The sequence below is a fragment of the Pezoporus occidentalis genome, unplaced genomic scaffold (assembly GCF_034315485.1).
Source record: "Pezoporus occidentalis ecotype Australia unplaced genomic scaffold, CSIRO_AGI_Poc_V1 ctg38, whole genome shotgun sequence".
Taxonomy (NCBI): Eukaryota; Metazoa; Chordata; class Aves; order Psittaciformes; family Psittacidae; genus Pezoporus; species Pezoporus occidentalis.
Window position 1 is genome coordinate 6,175,660 of NW_026915702.1, and position 16,285 is coordinate 6,191,944.

Below are 16,285 nucleotides of genomic sequence, written 5' to 3' on the forward strand. Positions count from 1 at the left end.
ATATCTTTCAGTTGTCATTAAACTTGGTTTTGCCATCTGACTGACTAAAGAAGTTACTCAAAAGAGAAGACAGACAAAGAAAGTAATGGTAGGAGCTTCATGCCCTTAGTAAACCTGGCTAAAAATTCACATAAACTGTTGGGTGATGATGTTTCATGGAGTGTGGTGTTTATTATGAGAACTTCCTCACAGCCAAAATAACCCCACCCTGTGGCTGTCATCACTCTCACTCACAAGGGTCCTGAGAAAAGGGGGGGAAGAAGAGTTGTTTTTACTTCTTAACCAAATTTCCACTATAAACAAGTAGAACATATGACATTTAGAAACAGTCTGGGAAGGCAGCATATTCGGGAAAGAAGTGATGTCCCTGCTTTCCAGTGACCCCTGCCAGCTGCGACAGGAACAGCATTGTTCACCACCAAGAGCCTCTCCAGCCCTCACGGTCTCGTTCACTGCCCCCGACAAAGTTACCTCGAGATCTCCTTAATGCACCTATGCCCCTCTGCGAATATATCATCAATACCCTGTTTCCTATTCCAAAGCCTATCCCACGGGGTTCTGAGTTCTCCCAGAACTCACACCAGTATTCAGCAGCTGTGGGTACAGCCGAGACCAACTTTTTGAGACAAGCTGAGCTAACTCTGCTTTGGAAGAATTCCAGTACTACTGGAATACTTGAAATGCTCCATGGAGTTCCCAGCAATTACTGACAATTTATTTGCATGTCACATTCCACACAATACAAGAGGAAAAAAGAAAATCTACTACAAGCATTGAATTAAACTAACTAGGTTTCCAAATTCTTTTTCAGATGACTCAGGCTCGTGTTATATCCTTTATAGTATTTATATCCAGAAGAAAAACATACACTGGCAGCAAAACATAGCAACATAAAAACCATCTGCACAAACATTCCACTTCAAACAGGCATCAGGATCTCAAACACACCAGTTCCAAGCATTGCTCTCAACCTTCACCTTCACAAATGAAAATCGCTTGCAAATACTGTAAAGTAGAACTCTGGGGAAAAAACATTAAAATCCAACCTTTGAAGCTGTATGAAGAAGAATGATGTGTGTGCAGACATCGGCTCATAAACACCGTGCTGGAACAAAAATAAGGCTTCTGAGAAAAGGACTATCCTTTCTAGGGAGTCACAGATAAAGGGGCAAATCAAAGAAGATCACAAAAACCTTTGGAGCTCCAGAAATAGCCAAATGCATACAGCTATTTATAACCCAGCGACTTATTCCCAGAACACTTTCAGCCTCTAGCCAGCCCCAGGAAAACAAAATGCCTCATGCCAAGCGCTAATGTATAGAACAGAAATATACCCTTCTGCCACTTCGTGACGGCTCTAAGTGCAGCTAAAGATATTAGGATTCACTTACTGGGATTAACAGGTTATTTCAAGTGATGGACTTCCTCCTGATAAAGCAGAATCCACCATCTGTTTAACAGCACTGGCAGGAAGATGTACATGGGCGAGTTGCTGTACTTAGTCCCATTCCTATTACAGAACTTGTGTCAAAACTGTAAAACCAGCTGTATTTTCTGCAGGAACGTTTCATCAGAAAGAGCTTCAGATCCTTAATTACAGTGCTTTCAACAAGTCAGGTTTTCCAATTAATTACTTTTTCCAGTTAATTATATGACAGATGGATAAGGCACTGGCAAATTTTGAACAAGAGGAAGAGTCATGTTGCTGAGTCTTGAAAGTGACCAACAGCATGTAAAAGCAGTGAAAGACAAAACACCAAGCAGAGAGCTTGAGAATGTGGACTAAAACTCACTGAGTCCAACACACCTGAGCCACATGCACTTGGGGAGTATGAATGAAAAACAAAGGTAAAAGAAGCAAACATCTGGCTAGTTCGACTACTGCATAATCATTTTTCCCCTCCGCTGTCTCCTTTGTTACCCACAGAAAGAACAGCAAATAAAACACTGGGGAAATGAATATGACAGAAGAAACTAGCCTAACGTTCAGATACCCAAACTAAGGACAGCACATATGCTGTAGACAGGTTGTCACTGACTCAGGGTGGAAAGGGGAAAAAGATGGGATAAGGGCTAAGGAAGAAAGCACCAAAAGATGTGTAAAACAGAATTAGGAGACGAGGTCAAATATAAAGGTGAAGATGCCGAAATTTAGGACCTTTAAAGTAAAGGAGAAAAAGCGTTCTGTCACCTGACACAGGCAACGGACCAGCTCAAGATGTACCAGAGCAACTTAACACGGAAAAGGTGTGCTGCAGCAGCACAAGCCCGCCGTGGCAAGGAGCACCGACACGCACGGCACGGGCCAGCAGCCCAGCGCCTACCGTCACAATGAACGCGGCAACCAGCGGGCCGGTGGCCGAGGGCTCACGGGGGCCCGCGGAGACCCCGCGCCTGCTCCCGCTGGAGGGCACCTGGCGCAAGGAGGCCGCGGGCCTCCCGCCCTTCCCTCGGCCAGGCTGCCCCGGGGGGGCGGGAGGCCCCGGCGCGGCAGCGGCGGCGCGCGGGCGGACAGCGGAGCCGCTCTCACCGCGCGAGGAGAGCCGCGGCAGAGCGCGCTCCGCCACCCCTTGATGTTCTTTCGGGCCCGCCGGCCGCCCCCTGTCAGCCCCCGCCGAGCGGCCACCGGCTCCGGCACCGGCTCCGGCACCTCGCCTCACCCCGGCCGCCTCCCAGCCTCAGCCCCGCTCCTCCCGCCAAACCCCCTCTCCCCTCCCGCCGGGTCCCGACCTTACCGGCAGCCCGGTGCCGCGGAGGAGCGGGCCAGCGCGCGCCGCACACAACGGCGGCGAGAGGAGCGCGAGGCGGCGGGAGCGCGCGAGGCAACAGCTGGGTGGGAGGAGGGAGGAGGGGGGAGCGGGAGGCGGAGTGGGGCGGGGCGGGGGGGGGGGGAGGAGGATGAAGAGAACGCGCACGCCCGCGCGGCGGCAGCTGCAGCAACAGCGCGCCACCCGCCAGGGTGCGCGCCACCGAGCAGAGGGCGGGGCCACAAGCAGGCCGCAGCCAATAGGACGCTGCTCGCCTCGCGAAGGTGGGGTTGAGACCTGACTGACGGCGGCGCTGCCCAGTCAGACAGGGAGGGAGGTGGGGCTCTGCTGTCGACGGACGGGAGGCGGGGCCAGTGTGACTGGCAGCCTGCTGTTCGAATTGGCGGCAAAGGGACGCGAGCGCCAGGCCCAACCGCCATTCGCCATGAGGGCTGCCGGGCCTTGACGGGCGTCACCGCTACCGAATAGCTGAGGGGGGCGGGGATTACTGTGAGCGACGTCACCGCTACCCAATGGCTCCCGGGCGCGGTATGACGTAAGTCCCTACTGTCCAATCAGAGCCCCGGGGCGGTGGGGAAGGAAGGAAGGTGGGCGGGTTCCTGAGGCAGCCCGGCCGCCTCTCACCTGTGCTGGATGTGCGTACCCGCGCCGGAGGGGAATGCACCTAGACCCTGCGTGGGAGGCGGCGGCGGGGGCAGGCGGTAGGTGGCGGCTGGGGGCGTAGGGGGCTCCGCTTCGGGTTTCTGTACCGCGCCCTTGCTCCTGAGGCGGCAGGGCCTCTGCCATGGCGGGGCAGGGGGCTAGGGAGAAAACCGGCTCGGCCGAGGAAGCGGCCGGAGAAGGCGGCCGGGCCGGCAAGGAGGGCCGGAGTGCGGTGCGGAGGAAGCCGGGGGACTGAGGAAGGGCGGGAGAGGCGGGCGGTCCCCACCCGGCTGCGGGGCTCCGAGCCCGGCCCGGCCTGGCCTGCCCTTGTCCCGCAGCAGCTCGAGCCCCAGCCCCGCGGGGCCGGCCCGGCTTCCCGGGCCAAGGAATACCCCCAGCTGCGGCAGACGGCGGTGGCCGAGGGCAGCGACCGGGCGGCCGCGGCTGGATCAGGCAGTGCTGGCTTCGGAGCACCGCGAGGGGCTGCTGAGCTTCTGCCGCTGGCTTTGCTTAGCCCGGCACCCGCCGCTGGTTTGCCCGTTTCCTCCTCGGTTCTTCCGGATAGTTCATGAGTGTTTGGGAGGGGTTTGTTTGTTTTCAGCTAAATATAGAACTCGGAGTCTCTGTTTTACTTAAAAGGAGTAAAACAGCACTCCGGTTACCGCGATGTTGTAGTGTGAGTTTATGTACACTTTTAAATCTGCATACACTAAGACTTAGTTCAACTAAGAATGCTCCAGTTGAGAGGAGGACTTGTGAACACCTAACCTGTATTCACATCAAACTATTTGAAATGTAGTTTTAAAACGGAGATGTTTCTTTCTAGGTGTTAAATTACTCATACCTGCTGAATGGGTTTCACAGTGGCATTTAAGCTAAAGTCCTATTTAATTTGGTTTCAGTATAATATAATTTTTCTGAACCTTGTTAGCAATGTACAAGGATTAAATTCCTAGATCTGTTTATCATTAATACTGAGCTGAATGTCATGTATGTAAGTTTCTTTGTGTCCCCCCCCCCCCCCCCCCCCAACAGGCTAGGATTAGCTATCATCATATTCTCATTATGTAGATCACCCTGCCAAGGTCAGTAATGCTGCTTAGATACGGTTTCTCCTTACTGAAAACTTTCACATCCTACTGATTACTGAGTCCTGTGAGGAGTTGAGAAGGGTTTTATTTTTACACTCTGCCTTTGACATTTCCTTCACTGTTTTCACAGAAGAGACAGTTCAGGCTTGCACCGTATCTACATCCTTTTGCCAGCATTAACTGTCTTGTGATAGCTGGCCTTTAGCTGAGAGTCTGCTGATAACCTCCTTTCCTAAGGAGATTGCAGTGCTCCATGTAATGGAGCCCTTTGTTACTGTCAGATGTGCCCCCAGCTGTCAGCCTTTAAAATTTGGTACCTTCCTTTACTTGGACTGTAGGATCTCAAGAGTACACTTGGATGTTGTTGAGGTTTTCATCCAAAAAGAAGCCACTGAAATTGAATGGAGTCTCGCAGTGCTGCCCAGTCCTTCAGTTCCATCTCTTAAATTAGGTCAGAGAAAGGTAGCAGAACATCCCATGCCAGATTTTCTGTCTGCGTATTCTAAAAGTGGTTCTGAACACCTGGGAAACGCAAAAATCTTCTCAACAAGTGGGCAACCTTCAAATTGAGTCACCCCATCCAGTACACCTTCAGTAGCTTTCTGTTTGCTCCGTGGACAGCTGATAGCAACTTACTTCTTTGTGTATCTGATAACCTGATACTTCCAATGGTGTTGAATTCCGTTTTTCCTTTCAGGCTGGATTTTGCAGGCTCCTTCTTTGGTTTCCCCTTTCTCCAGGTTGCTCATGAGAGATACTCCTTGTGCTCTCTGTACCAATGATTTCTACAAGTAGTTTTCAGAAATGCTGTCATGAAAGGAGTGTTGAAGCTATTGCAGATCACTGCTCTCTCCACTTTAGCTGCAGACTTGGACATGGGAATATTGGGAATGTTTTCACAATACTGGCAGCGCTTCAGGCAGGTCATGGTAGTTGTTCTGTAATCCTCTGCACTACTGGCTGGTTTGGGTGTGTTTCTCTCATGGGAGCAGAGCAATGCTGTCTAAACCTCCTCCAGTTTTCTGTCTTCTTGGCAGTTACCTCTTACGTATGAGTGTCAGTGCAAAGATTCACCCCTTCCCTGAGTCTGTGTGCCATCCAGCCAGCAACTGGCATCCACCAGCCCCTTTGGTGATATGCACAAGAATGGAAACAGCAAAAACCCCATTTTAAACCTGGTTTGCTCTGGGTCACACAAGGGAAGGGATTACTGACAGTAACTCCAGTTTAGTTTATTTTAGTCTAAACTGGGATCTTTTCCTTAAGAGGAATTTCCAGACTAAAGAAAAACGTAGGTCTGTTGAACTGTGTATCAGCAGACAGATTCCATCTTGTTTTTCTTCCATCGTGCCTACCTGGAAATGTACATATAATGCCAAGCTGATGAGATGGAATAGTTTTCCTGTCAGCCAGTGTCTGCACGCTTCAGATAGATACCTGCTGGAAGGCAAACATGATCTGTAGCTGTTGGTAGTTTAAGATTGGTGCTTGACTGGAAGTGGTCACTGCAGCTCTGCAGGCTAGGGGATGCTCCAGATGTTGTTACTTGGGCTTGTTAGTTGGTTTATGCTTCACTGTGATGATTTTATTACAGAGAGAGAATTGTTAGGTTTATCTGCAAGCATTAACTTGATACGAGTGCTTCAGTACTGGAGGGAAATGGACCTACGCATATTCTCAGCCTACAGAAACCACTGTATGAGTTTGACTGCTAGTTTAGGATTAAAGTGTTGTTTCAGAGAACAGATGAAGGGAGTTTACACAACTGCCCTAGGGCACTTAAACTGAGTGGTGGACAGGACCAAAATAGAGTGCTTCCCTGGGAATGGTAGTTCTGAAAGAAATGCTAGGGAGCAGAATGTAGGTGAGGTTAGGAGTGGGAAAACAGTAACAAGAACCTAAGTCTCCTTTAAGGAATATGCCTGATGGTTGTGTGGTGCCATCTTTTGGTGCATCCCTCCTCTTCTGTTTTGTTAGGTTGCTGACAGTGAAAGACTTCCTCTCAAAGCTGTTTAAATGAGAATGTCCCTGGCCCAAAGAGTACTACTGACATGGCTTTTTACGTTACTCTTCCTGATCATGCTGGTGCTAAAGCTGGATGAGAAAGCGCCGTGGAACTGGTTCCTCATCTTTATTCCAGTCTGGATATTCGATACCATCCTTCTAGTTATGCTCATTGTGAAAATGGCCGGACGCTGCAAGTCTGGCTTCGACCCTCGCAACGGCTCCCAGAACATCAAGAAGAAAGCCTGGTACCTCATTGCAATGCTGCTCAAACTGGCCTTCTGCCTCGCCCTCTGTGCTAAACTGCAGCGATTCACCACCATGAAACTGGCCTATGTGTTCATCCCTCTGTGGGCCCTGCTTATCGGGGGTATGGTTGAACTTGGATATAATATCTTCTATGTACGAAGAGACTAAACTGTATTGTGTGGGTTTAACACTGATGCTGGTACCAAGTTACTGGGTTATTACAGTTTTGCCACAAACTTGGTCTCCAAATTAGAAAGCCAAGTTAAGAAATCAGCCAGGCTGGAGACTAAACTGGACTGAAGACTGAAAGTAGACTTGTTCCATTTTTTTTATTGTAAAACTGTCACATATGCTCTTGTAAATAAAAGTATTTGTTCAACATAAGATGTTCTGATACGGTTATTTGTTATATGAAGTAAGATACAAGCTCTTTTTGTGCAGGTAGATCTTCTCAAAGGAACCACAGCCGTTCTACCTGAGTATTTGGCACATTGGGTAATCCTTGGGAAGAGGACTTCAGTTTGCTACTACACAAGCTGTCACTCAAGAAATAACCAATTAATAATTTCTGTAAGGTGGTAAATTTGCTTTAGGGATCAGCAACAGCTGATAGCTGCCAAACAAGAACAAAAAAGGAATTAAGTGGCTCAGCATTTATTTTTTGACAGTGAGAATCCACTACTAGTCTTAAAGACTAAAAATAAACACTTTAAGCTGCTGAAATAGACAATAACCAGTCTGTTGACCTGGGAGAAAAGTCAGTGGTGAACTGTGCCAGCAGGAGGGAGGGAGGCAATGGTGACTGTGTTTCCAAGGGAGAAATCCCCAGTGCTGCAAGAGAAAGGAGCTGCAGGTGAGCTCAGTGATGCCTCTGCACCCACAGGAAAGGATACTGCAGCAGGGAAGATGGTTTTAATGGTCTCGTACTGAATCTCTGTGGTGAAGCCTTTGGTTTTCTGGAGTACTGGCAAACTTGGGTGTAAGTGAACTTTTCTAAATAACAATGCCATAATGGAACCAGGAGCATATTCTGTGGACTGAGAGCGCTGTTCCAGGAGCTGTGAGAACACCAAATTCAGATGTAAAGGTTGCCTAGGACGTAGGAACATGCCTGCTGCTGATACTGATCCATTTACAGCTCCCAGGTACGAAAGAATGTCTAGTGAATGAAAAGAGCCCAGGAAAAACAATGTGAGGTAACTGGAGGTGACCAGATCACAGTGTCACCAATAAAATATTCATTATGTACATTCAACTGAACTTGTCTGTAAAAAAAAAAAAAACAGCTTCCTGTTCAGTCACACAGATGGGGCACAAATAAAGGGGAACCATGTTGTCAGATTGCTGAGAGGGCTTTAGCCCAGGAACCAGGCTGCTCCAGGCTAAGGCAATGGCACTAAATTCAGAACATCAGCTCACAAAAGGTCTTCAGAAAGAATTTAGGTCACAATTGCTCCAGATCCATGACTGCCCCACTATGCTAAAAGAGGAATCAAGGAATGAAAACAGTCTGTAGCTGTTAATTGCTAAATATTTATAACCCCTTTATTATAGTAAAAATAATGCATCACCTTTAAACAGATCCATGTGTTTATAAACGTGCTGTGATTCATGGAGAGCTGAAACTACCCTTTAGAAATCCCTTTTCCTTTCAGTGCCTGTCAGGAAGTTGTTTTTTGGGGAGGTGTATCTGTGCCCTGCTTCATTCTGAAATATACGTAACGGGAGGATCCTCTCAGGGTCTGAGAAGCTTTCTGCCTGCTTGCATGGTGTCCTGCTCCCGTCACTGCTGCTGTGATTGCTCAGGTTAAAACTCTGCTTGAGATTAGGATTAGCTGTGGCAAGGAGGGGTGAGCATTCATCTTGGCATGTGCTCTGGGCCTGCTGAATGTAGGGAAAGCAAGAGCAAGCAGGCATCTACACATAGGAGATAGAATCATAGAATAGTTAGGGTTGGAAAGGACTTTTAGATCATCTAGTTCCAACCCCCCTGCCGTGGGCAGGGACACCTCACACTAAACCATATCACCCAAGGCCTTGTCCAACCTGGTCTTGAACACTGCCAGGGATGGAGCATTCACAACCTCCCTGGGCAACCCATTCCAGTGCCTCACCACCCTAACAGGAAAGAATTTCCTCCTTATATCCAACCTAAATGATGAGATGTAGGTATATACGTGCATGTGTATGTATGCTGCAGAGAACACACTTCATTGATGCAGCCAATGTAAGTCTCTTCAGCAGATCTTCTGTCAAATAGAAGCTGGGGCTGCTGAGCTTCCTGGGATGCAATCCTCCACAGCAGACAAGCTAGAGCTCAGGTAGAATTCTTACTGGCTGCTTTAAAATGTATGGAGAAGAAGAGTGTCTAAAGACCTACCTCCAATTTAGGTAAACTTCTATGAACCACTTATCAAACACTGATGGAAACATATAACAAGCATTTAAGCACTTTAGACAATACATATATATACACAGACACACACCTCTTTTTGGTGTATTGCAGCACCAAACATAAACCTGAGTACCCATTGTCTTTCCCTACCCGAGGATCATCAGAAGAAAGAGGAAAAGGCACTGTTCACACACAGCCAGGGAACCCCATGCTGCTCAGAGGAGCAGAGCCGCTTCCCTCAGTCAGTTGGTGGTGTTAACACATCACAAATTATGGAAGGATAAAAACTACCCTCATTAGGATTTGGTCTGTGATTAGCAAGATGGGCCACAAATGGTGGCTCTGCCCCCTTAATAAACCCCCTTTGTGCCACAGATGTAACAATTATCTGAAAGTTTGGCATCTCTAATTAAATACAATTGAACACAGTTGCTCCAAATCCTCTTTTAATTGCTGCTTCTAATGCAACACAAAAAGATGAACAATTTCAGTGTTTTGGTTGTGGATTTGTTTTTTTCGTTTGAAACATTTACAAACCTTGAAATAAATGACAGATTTGGAAGGCTGCAGCAGACAGTTTTGGTGTCCTGCCGGTCACATGCAGACTGGTTTCCTTTAGCACAGGGTGTTTTTAGGACACAGCCATCTGCAAGTGCTCAACTTTGCTTGCCGGATCCTCATCCTTAGAGAGATGCTTCAGCAAAAGCAGTATTTGTACCAGATTTAACTGACCTAACCTCTGCTGATGCCTTTGTACACACAGTCTTGCTCTTCTGCAATGTCTCACTCAAAAGGATGTACAATACAAAGCATGCTGTAGTGCACTGTGACCTTTCCAGAAGCTGCTGCAGGAATTCCCTCTGTTCACAACCACCCTGTTCGCAAAGGCACCGCTCACAGCTGAGATGGAATGAGCTCTCCTCACACTTTGTTTGAGACTGATCTGCTGATCTCCGTTGAACAGAACAGAAAAGGTGAAAAGCAGATGTGACGCAGTTGGCAGGGAAAAGGGATGGCAGGGAAAAGGGAAGTGGATGCCAGTGGTTCACCCTGACTTGTGAGACACAGGCAGAAGGGAACTACAGCCCAAGTACCAGCACCCGGATGAACACTCACCCCAGGTATTTGTGGCAGCTGATGCGGGGTGTGGAGGGATTGCTCTGCCTTCAGCAGCTGCGCTTGACACTGCACTTCAGAGCTTGCAGTTCTGAAATGAGACTGCAAGTATTTACTGTGTAGTGCTGTTATATATATTATACACATCATATATATAGAAAGATGATATACATATTGTATATGGAGATTTATGTTCTGCACCATTTTCCTTCAAATCATTTATAGAAGCTGGAACACTGCAGCATACTTTGTAGGAGAGTATCTACTTCTGTCTGATAAAGGAAAATAATCAATGCACATGTGTGAAAGGTCAAGAAACTTAAATGTTCAATTACCTATTTACATGGCTGTTCTTGATTTGTCACCATTTTAGAACGGGACAAATCAAGAACAGGTTTTCTGTTCTTTTTCTACTTGAAAAATACCATTACATGACATACACATCCCCACCTTGAACCTGAATGTACCAGAGACATATGTACAGACACCCCAAATGCACTGCTCGGCACAGGTGACAGTGTTACAAGATAGGCCAGCACAGGACTAAGTAAGAGACGGAAGCAGTGTTATTGTCTGACATACACACAGTAGTACAGAAACAAAACCTTGGAGTGACCTCGTGGAAGTTTCCGTGTTTACTCAGTTTCGAAGTTGGGTGACACAAAGGTTCTGATCAAAGTGACTTTCATGAGACTCCCAGACACCCAGAACTGAACCAACATCCAGTGTTACCTATTTTAACACCACTGTCTTTTGGGAACAAATACCATAGCTTTGCAGTAACAAAGCTCCTGAATAACTGCATCCTCAGAAATAAGTTCTTTGCATTTATTAGCACAGAAAGCAAAGCATGAGCATGTAACACATAACACTTTTTAACTGAGATTGAGGTAAAAATAACTCTGCTGAACTGGAAAAAATAATGTTTGTACCCTTTCATTGTACCTTTATGGTTTTTAGGTTTGGATGCAGTTAGTCTTCCATGTGATCCTTCAGACCTGGACAGGCCCAGCTATAGACTCACTGCTGAAAGCACTGGGCTATGCAGCCTAAGGCAACGTAAGGAACCCCTGCAGCTGGACCTCTACAGTGCCATCCACTATCAGTTCAACATTTTCTCCTCGGGCTTGTACGGAAGGTGGATGAAGAGTAAAGAATCTGCAACTCAGTCCAGCTGTTTCCTTCAGTCTGCCTTTTCCAACAAAGCCAAAGTCACAAGCAGGCAAGCATAAGAGAAGTTAAGGCAGCACAGAACAGCAGCGTGAGTGCAAGAAACAAAGAATAAATGAGACCCCAAGCTGAGTTTATCAGTATGAGTTTTTATCTCAGTGTTACTTATGAAGTTTGTAAAGAAATCACTTCTCAATTATGCTTTTTAGTCTAAATAATTCATTTCTGTGATTACAAAAGCTGTCGCTGCATTGACTAGACAGACAAGTCCCTGAGTGTCCCTGCACACTCAGAATACAGCTTTAGCAGTTTTGACTTGGTTACACTAGTCTTCCGCACACAGATCTCATTCTCTTGAAATACCTGGGGAACAGCTTTCTCAACCAACTGCCCTGTTTTGTCTCAACACAACCAGAATAAAACTGCCACAGAAAGTATCATCTTTAAAACAGAGGCCTAAGCTGCACCAAACATTGCAACTTACATAGCAGTGAGCTGGAAATTAACAGGTGAAAGAAAATATAAAAGTTACTGAAAAATCAAACTTGATGAAAATAGAATTTTAAACTGCTGCTTTAATCAATGTTTGTATCAGATTATCATAACTGTACACCAAATATTAAAGGACTATTTAGTACTAACACCCTCATCAGTAGGCTCATCTATCAGCATGACCAGGACACAAGGAGATTGGTGTTTAGCCAGCACTGGAGTACAGCATAGCTCCAAGGCAAAGGAAATACGAGCATCATGGCACAGAGCAAAACAGCGGTTGGAATATAATACACCAAATCTGCAAAGTCAGTATCCCTGATGATTCTAATCCAAATGGAAACCCAGAAACGGTGAAGTTAATCAGAGCTTCTGCACAGAACACTGAATGTGCATTTCTAAGAGTAATGAAATGAGTTACGGGAATCAGTTTCCCAAATTCTCCCATATATGCTGCAAATTCAGTGGGATCTGCACAAAATATCAGTATCACCTATTACACAGTTTTTAAAGTGCATTTCATCCATTTGGGAAAGGAATTAAATACCAGTGGGACACAGTGACTCACAACCAGAGAAAACATTCCCGTCAGCGTCGTTCACAGCGAAGCAGGGGTCGGGGGAAATCCAGCCTTCCCCTTTCCAGCTTGTGCACATGCACCTAAAGACAAGGTTCTCCACACAGCTTGAGAAGCCCCCAAAGTCCTTTTCTCTCTTGATCACAGCTGTACAGTTTTCATCCGGGTGGGGTCTGGTGGTAGTCCACCATTTCACAACACTGTACTTTGCCAATCAGCATGGAGAAAACATGGATTTATTTCAGTCAATTCAGCTTCCTCAGTCACATGCACATATGAGAGAACAGTCATTCTGAACAGTGAGTACCAGAGTCCTGTGTTTCTTGGAAGACTTATTCAATTTTCCAAATCTGCAATATTCAGATCTGTTTCACAGCATTCCACTATTTCACGTTTCCGTTTCCTATGTAATTTGCAATAGCAACTCATTTACTGTGCATATGTGTATCTGCTTAAAAATCAATTTTATTTATCACCAAGGAATTCTTTCACAGATTAATACTCAAATCTTCACCCTCTGAAATAATACTTTATTTCTAATACTAGATAGAATTAATATCTCAGTTAAAGAAGTATTGAAATATTCACTATAGTAACAAGGAAGGGAAAGTCTGCATGCCGGCAGTACCTGTAAGGAAAATGCTGTTTCAGAGCCAATTTGCAGGCATCGGGGAAGGCGGGGGGGGGTGACACAACACTGAGTAACACTTGTATATAACACATGAAGTCAGTTGCCAGCGAAATGCAAAAGATCCAGTAACTTAAAAAACAAAGGAAAAAAAAAACAAGCTACCACCTTGAAAGCTACCGGTAGTGACAGTACAATGCAACTCTTTGCTACCACAAGCACGGTACCAGTATCTAGGAGAACAAGGCTACGCTTCTGCACACCACATGGGTGATGGAACAGGGCTGAGAATACACCATGTCGGTACCGGGCAGGGCCGGCATCGGCCTTGAGCAGAGCTTTCCAGTCTGCAGAACAACAAGAGACACAACTACAATACTGGAGACTTCAGCCCAACTAACAGGAAGGGTCAGATAAGAGCTGAAATCCAGGGAGGGGGGAAAAAGCAATAAGCAAAGACTAGTTTCAGTACATCAGGAACATGAAAGATTTATTGCTGAAGCAAAAGTGTGAATACGAAGTTGCACACGGCAGGAAGGGACCGCTGGAAACCAAAGCGAGACCTTTGGCTAACTAATGAACAATTTGGGAGCTGAAACCCTCATGAAAGGTGCTCCCCTCTGAACGAGAACCACAGCAGAACAAACATAACACAGGCAGAGGACAAAAAATGCTCTAATTTTAATCTCTTTTTTTTTCCCAAACAAGCAAAGTAAGCATCACACCCTGACACAGCCAGTCAGCCCAGACTGATGATGTCTTGGAGTACAGAGGGAGTTCTGAGAGATACTGGTAATTCTGCCCGTATCGTTCATAGAATCACAGAATAGTTAGGGTTGGAAAGGACCTTAAGATCATCAAGTTCCAACCCCCCTGCCATGGGCAGGGACACCTCACACTAAACCATATCACCCAAGGCCTCGTCCAACCTGGTCTTGAACACTGCCAGGGATGGAGCATTCACAACCTCCCAGTGCCTCACCACTCTAACAGGAAAGGGCTTCCTCCTTATATCCAACCTAAACTTCCCCTGTTTAAGTTTTAACCCGTTACCCCTTGTCCTATCACTACAGCCCCTAATGAAGAGTCCCTCCCCAGCATCCCTATAGGCCCCCTTCAGATACTGAAAGGCTGCTAGGAGGTCTCCACGCAGCCTTCTCTTCTCCAGGCTGAACAGCCCCAACTTTCTCAGCCTGTCTTCATACGGGAGGTGCTCCAGTCCCCTGATCATCCTTGTGACCCTTCTCTGGACTTGTTCCAGCAGTTCCATGTCCTTTTTATGTTGAGGACACCAGAACTGCACACAATACTCCAGGTGAGGTCTCACGAGAGCAGAGTAGAGGGGCAGGATCACCTCCTTCGACCTGCTGGTTAAGCTCCTTTTGATGCAGCCCAGGATACAGTTGGCTTTCTGGGCTGCAAGCATACACTGAAGCCGGCTCATGTTCATTTTCTCATCGACCAACACCCCCAAGTCCTTCTCCACAGGGCTGCTCTGAATCTCTTCACTGCCCAACCTGTAGCTGTGCTTGGGATTGCTCCGACCCAGGTGTAGGACCTTGCACTTGGCATGGTTAAACCTCATGAGGTTGGCATCAGCCCACCTCACAAGTGTGTCAAGGTCCCTCTGGATATTGTCTGCAAGGAATTCTGTTTAAAAATGAGGCTCTGGCCTGTCTCAAAAATCACAGAGGATGCACAGAAAATGGAAAAGCTTCCACTTTTGTGTGAATCTGAAATCCCTCTGGTTTAATCTTAAGATTCTAAAAGTGATAAAAAGGAAGAACCAAGCCATACCTGAGCAGAAGCTCGAGGCCATCACTGGCCAAGACCACGAAATGGGTCTTCGAAAGGAAAAAAAGTTCTGCTCTCAAGTATAAAACTGGGTTTGCTAAACCATTTTCAAAGATGGATTTGATTTTCAGTCTGGGCAGGGTGTGTGATGCAGAAAGCTGCTGTCAGAGGTGGGCACACTTCACTAAAATCTGACATCTAAAAAAGGACTTGAATCAGAATGAACAATAGCGTAAAATCACAGGGAAGATTTTAAGTAAACTAAATAAGGTTTTGTTGTTGGGGTGTTGAAGCAGTATCTGGCAAGGCTGGTTTCGATAAAGATGGAGCCTTCGGCTATCCCACTCAGTGTAAACTACAACCTGCAGCTCTCCTCTCTCACGGCTCTCCAATGGCTGGCACAGAGAAGAGGAACAGAAAGCTACGTAACTGTGTATGGATGTTCATTAAACCAAAGAGATTATGGGTGGAAGCTTCCAGATAATCCACAAAACACAGAGGGAGCTGAGCCCATGTTTCTACTATCAGGAAGGCTCAAACTCTTGAACCAGTGAATTTTTCAAATCAGAATCTGCTCGAGTAATAACTTGCCATGTCACACATGAACCGTTTGCTCATAGTGTGAGGGGAAAGCAAGATCCCTGAGGCTGCAAAACTGGTACTCATCTCTTAGCCAGTAGTAAAGAAATGAGCAGTGAGACTTAAGGACCTATGAGCCACATCAGAGAGATTCATGTTGCTATTGCTTCTCTAATATGTAATTATGGCTATGGAGGAGTAACATTTAGCAATTCAAAAAATGATTTAATTAATAATTCCTTGACAGACCTATTTTAGATTTAAACAGATCAGGGCACTCATGTGTCAAATGGCTGATTTTAGTGCCAGGCCTAAGTACACAGCAACACTTTGAAGTTTAACAACCTAGAACCAAAATGTTTGCAACAAAAGGGCCTTAGGTAGTTGAATTAGGTATCACCTGGAAATCACATTGTTCTATTGCTACAAATGAACCCAAAGTGATAACCAAGTGCATCAAAGGTTATAACCTGGGTAGGTAAAGGTTGTACAGCTTTTAGAGAGCTAGAGGAAAAATAAATTAAACCAAAAATAAAATATCAGAGCTGAGAGGGCACTGGAAATAACCACAGGCCTAGGATCTTCAGCTTTACATACTTAGTTGAAGGACAGGCTGTAGGGCAGTTTACTGCTATTCGTAGCTACCTGAAAAAGAAGTATCATTCAGATGTGTCTGAGCTATACACTAATATGTTACACAAAGAATTAAATAAGTTAAATTACAGAGGTTTTGCCATTACTACACCAGATGCTAGCTACCCTTGAAATCCTCTTCCCTCA

At 46.2% G+C, this 16,285-nt stretch overlaps 2 protein-coding genes across 4 annotated transcripts in view; one reads left to right on the plus strand and one right to left on the minus strand.

The window, feature by feature from the left end:
- PHTF2 (putative homeodomain transcription factor 2) overlaps positions 1 to 2,832 on the minus strand; it is a 67,856-nt gene extending 65,024 nt beyond the window's left edge. For all 3 annotated transcript variants that reach the window (XM_062632006.1, XM_062632007.1, XM_062632004.1), the window contains exon 1: positions 2,736 to 2,832. The gene's annotated coding sequence lies outside the window, so the exon portion shown is untranslated. The remainder of the gene's footprint in view (positions 1 to 2,735) is intronic.
- Positions 2,833 to 5,925: 3,093 nt separating this feature from the next.
- On the plus strand, positions 5,926 to 7,138 carry TMEM60 (transmembrane protein 60). The gene has a single exon (XM_062631985.1). The coding sequence runs from the start codon at positions 6,518 to 6,520 to the stop codon at positions 6,920 to 6,922; it is 405 nt and encodes a 134-aa protein (XP_062487969.1). The 5' UTR covers positions 5,926 to 6,517; the 3' UTR covers positions 6,923 to 7,138.
- The last annotated feature ends 9,147 nt before the right edge of the window (positions 7,139 to 16,285 follow it).